The sequence below is a fragment of the Phaethon aethereus genome, assembly GCF_964289735.1.
Source record: "Phaethon aethereus genome assembly, chromosome: 16".
Classification (NCBI taxonomy): Eukaryota; Metazoa; Chordata; class Aves; order Phaethontiformes; family Phaethontidae; genus Phaethon; species Phaethon aethereus.
In genome coordinates, this window is record NC_138592.1 from 17,598,236 (window position 1) to 17,602,725 (window position 4,490).

General features: G+C 66.8%; 1 protein-coding gene across 1 annotated transcript; it reads left to right on the top strand.

Moving 5' to 3' along the window:
• Window positions 1-2,037: 2,037 nt before the first annotated feature.
• Window positions 2,038-4,128, top strand: TLDC2 (TBC/LysM-associated domain containing 2; the record flags this gene model as incomplete). Its single annotated transcript, XM_082007201.1, has 5 exons — window positions 2,038-2,223; window positions 2,580-2,732; window positions 2,900-2,995; window positions 3,495-3,568; window positions 3,993-4,128. 5 exons carry the CDS (start codon window positions 2,038-2,040, stop codon window positions 4,126-4,128), a joined length of 645 nt encoding a protein of 214 aa, XP_081863327.1.
• Between the last annotated feature and the right edge of the window lie 362 nt (window positions 4,129-4,490).

Sequence of the window (4,490 nt, forward strand, 5' to 3'; positions counted from 1 at the left end):
GCCCATCGATCCAGCCTGTCCACATCCCTCTGCAGAGCCCTCCTACCCTCCAGCAGATCAACACTCCCACCCAACCTGGTGTCACCTGCAAACTGACTGAGGGAGCACTCGATCCCCTCATCCAGATCATCAATAAAGATATTAAACAAGACCAACCCCAAAACTGAGCCCTGGGGAACACCGCTTGTGACCGGCTGCCAGCTGGATTAACGCCATTCACTACTACTCTCTGGGCTCGGCCATCCAGCCGGTTCTTTACTCCGTGAAGAGTGAACCTGTCTAAGCCACGAGCCGCCAGTTTCTCTAGGAGAATGCTGGGTTTCTGCAGGAGAATGCCCCATGCTGGGCACCAGGAACCCCTCAACCCCTGCTTCCAAACCTGGGGCCGCCACTGCCACCGAGGCCTGGACCCACACACCAGTGGACAGCCAGGACCAATGGGGCTGCAGTGGGCCCTGCCATGGGGGTGAGGAGCAACTCCAAAAATGCCTGCAGTGGGGCCAGGGCCTGGGACAGGCCATTGTGGCCGTCATGCCACCGTGCAGGGCACACGGAAACTCCTGTATTGGCATAAATGGGGTGTTGTTATGGTTGGGCCCACAGGCTCATGGCCGTGCTGGCTGTTTCGGGGGGCATCAGTGGGAAGGGGACACACCGCCACACCGCAACCCCTCCCTGCTTTCCAGGAGCTTCTCCAGGGGCACCTGCGGCAGGGGGATGCCTGGGCCAGGGGCTCACCCCTGCAGCTGCTGAGCACCGGCTCTCCCCGGAGCGCCAGCTCACCCGACTGCAGGACGTCAACCCAGGCTGTCTCTCCCAGAGCAAGGGACACGTGCCACCATGTCCTCCGGGCAGGTGTTGGCAGTTGCTACAACCACTGCAACAGTCGTGTTGCAAAGAGCAACAGAGGCATGACGTGCCTGTTGGTCCCAAAACAAGGGCTCCCCCGCAGCCTCGGGGCTCCCCTCTTGGTGATCCGGAGCCTGATCCAGAGTCGCAGTCGGGGTGCGAAGGAGGTGATGGCCACCGGCCACCCGGCACCTGGCTGGAGGGGGACGCCAGCCCACCGGCCCCATTCCCACACAGGACCTGACTCTGCTGGGGGGCATGTCCTGGACCCCCACAAGCTGGGGCAGGCTGCCAGCATCCCCACCCACCCGTGTGACGCGCCGGGTGGCCGGGGAGGGGCCAGCGTGGGTGAACATTAAACTGGGGCGGTGTCAAGGTCGCCCTGGCAGCGCGGCTCCCAGCACCCCGGCAGCACCCGCACGCCCGCAATGAGGGGGCTCCGTGCCCGCTACCACCTCCTGGTAGGTCCAGTGTGGCGGGGTCCCACGTGGCAACGTGGGCACGGGGGATGAGCCCCAGGGCAGCGCCGGGAGGCACCGGCCAGGCTGCACAGAGAGGGGCTGCCCTGGCGGGGAGCAAGGGGCTGGGGAGGTGCGAAGGGCGATGGGCACTGGGGACCGGCCCCTTTAGCCCCGCTGCCCCCGAGGATTCAGGCACCCTGGAGATCTCCCGCCTGTCTGGGGCTGCCCTTGCTCGTCCCCTCAGGGTGTTTTCCGCGCGTCTCCCACCAGCGGCAGGGAACTGCTGCCCTCGGGCAGGGGCTGCACCCACAGCCGCCCTGAGCACGCGGCCGGCCCAGACTCTTGTCACCAGCTGCCACTGGGACCAAGGTACATCCCTGTCCCACACGTGGCCATGGGAGCTCACAGCAGGGCTTCGCCCCTTCTGCTGGGGCTGAAGTTGGGCTGAGGTCATGGAAACCTCCCCTGCCTCCTCTTCCTCATCTTGGGTGGCCCCACACCTTTGAACTTCCACGTGCAGCAGTGGCATGGCCTGGCAGGGTGCCAGGGCATGGCATGGCGTAGCACAGCAGGGCTGTTGGGAGCAGCGGGCAGCTGGGAGCTGGGCTGGAGGCTAAGTGCCCATCCCTGTGGCCTTTAGGCCCCTTCGCCCAGCCCCTGGATGGGGGGTGGGAGACATCCCATGCAGGGCGGGTTCGGGGATGCTGCTCCCTCGGAGCCCGCAGGGATGCTCACCTCCACCTGCTCCCAGCGCGACCAGGACGAGGAGCTGCCGGTGGGGTGCGGGGAGCCAGCCGGAGAAGGGCAGCCGGGCTGGGAGGGAGCCCCGGCAGCAGCCCCGGCCCTGGAGGAGCCATGCAGGCTGGTGCTGAGCACGCCGAGCAGCATCCTGCGGGACAGGGAGATCCAGGAGGTGAGGGGACCCTCCCACCAGCACAGGGACCCCACTCCCATGCTCACCCCCCAAACTATGCAGCCACGACCACTGTCCTGCCAGAAGCTGGTCCAGTGTGAGGCCAGAATGGTGACATCCCCCTGTCCCCAGGGACAGCCCCCTCAGCAGCACCTCTTGGGGGGTGGCAGGGAAGGATGCTTGGGGAGATATCTCAGAAGGGTTCTTGGGGGGAGCATCCTGGGAGGCTGCTGGGGGGGCTGGGAGCTTGAGGAGACCCCACAGGAGCACGCTTAGGGGGAGGGTGCTTGGGGACACCTCCTGGGAGGATGCTCAGACGCAGCCTGCCAGCCCCGGCTGAGCCCGCTCTGCCCCAGCTGGGCCCCCAGCTGCCCCCCCGCCTGACGCAGCAGCCCTGGCGCCTGCTGTACTGCACTGGACGGGACGGCTTCAGCCTGCGAACCCTGTACCGGTGCGGGGGCCAGCCGGGCTCCCCGGCCCTGCTGCTCATCAGGGACACGGAGGCACAGGTATGGCCAGGCCCTCCTCAGCCCAGCTGCCCCGTGGCACCAGGGACAGCCAACCTGCTGTCACCTGGGTCCTGGCCACCTCTTTGCTGCTGCCGGCAGGATGGGGGATGTGTTTGGCATTGGGGAGCCCCATGGTATGGTACACCCCCCTCTCTGTTCCCCCCCAGGTCTTCGGTGCCTTCTCTGCCACCACCATTCGCTGTAGCAATGGCTTCTACGGGTCAGGGGAGACCTTCCTCTTCTCCTTCTCCCCGGAGCTGAAGGTGGGGGCCGCAGGCTGCCAGCTGCGGGGTGCCACAGGGTGTGGGGACTGGCGATGCCCCTGGGACCTGGCCACACCAGGGGGTCCCCAAGGTGCTGGGGAGGGGTGTGGGGTGACATGACCACACTTGGCCACACGTGGGTGATGCAGCCGGGGAGCCCTGCCTGTGGTCCCTGCCACCTGTAGCCCCACAAGCTTGTCCAGGGCTGGGGGGAGAAGGCAAATCCCAGCCAGCCATGCAAGGAGGGGGCTCGGGGAAGGGGACTCTACCCAGCTGGGCATCACTGGGCCCCTGGGGCGGCTGATGGGGACAGGCCAGCACCAAGACAGCGCCCACAGGCTTGGCCAGGTCTTCCTCTGGAGAAGCAGGACACGGCAGGGATGGGCAGAGCCAGCTTTTCTTGGCAGCCCCCAGCTGTCCCTCGCAGGACGGTGACAAGGATGGGGATGGGGATGCTGTGCCCCAGCTGCTGCCTCAGCCAACTGCTGCCCCCACGCAGGTGTTCAGGTGGACGGGCAGGAACAATTTCTTCATGAAAGGGGATGTGGACCTGCTGATGGTTGGTGGGGGCAGGTAGGAGCCGTGCTGGTAGCTTTGGGAGCCCACAAGGTCCCCAGCCCTGATGGCCACTGGGGCCACGATCTGAGCCCCCGCTGCCTTGTGGAGCCAGGTCCAGGCACGCGCTGGTGGTTTGAAGCCAAAAACAGCGGTGGAGGTTGTCCAGCAGCATGGGTCATTTCACCCCCCTGACCCTGCTGCCAACAGGCCTGCCTGCACCCTGCCTGCAGGCAGGGTGGCAGTGCCAGGGTGGCTGCTTCTCATGTCTCATCCCCATTTTGCCCATCCTTTGTACCTGGCATCCTCAGCGGGACTCCTGGGAGTGGGGTGGCACCCAGGGAGGTGGCTGGTCCCCCGGGCGGTGGCCGGGGAGGTCTCCCAGCACGGAACATGCAGGAGAGGGGACCCGCAGCCGACCAGGCCGTTGGCACCTTCGCAGCGGTAGATTTGGGCTGTGGCTGGACGGAGACCTGCACCACGGGGGCAGCCACCGCTGCGAGACCTTCGACAACGAGACCCTCTCGCCCCGGGAGGAGTTCTGTGTCCAGGACCTGGAAGTGTGGGGCCTGGCCTGACCCCGCGGCACACACCTGGGACAAAGGTGGCACGGGGGGGATGCTTTGGGACCCACGTGTTGTGCACAGCTGTTCCCTGCCAGCACCCGCAGCGCCTGCCGGGATGGTGCACGGCCTCGCCCCCCGCCCCGCCACCCTGTCCCCACCAACGTCCCCATTTCATGTGCCAACTGCTGGTGGGAGCAGTGTGATGGGGACAGGCTGCAGTGCGCCCTCAGCCCCCCGCGTTGCTGCTGCCACCATGCTGGGGTCCCCGGGGCGGCTGCGGGACCGGCGGCCTGAGCACCCTGCCTGGCCGGGACCACGCAGAGCCGCCCCAGGAGGAGAGCGCGCGGCAGGGCCAAGCGCGGCAAGGCCAAGCG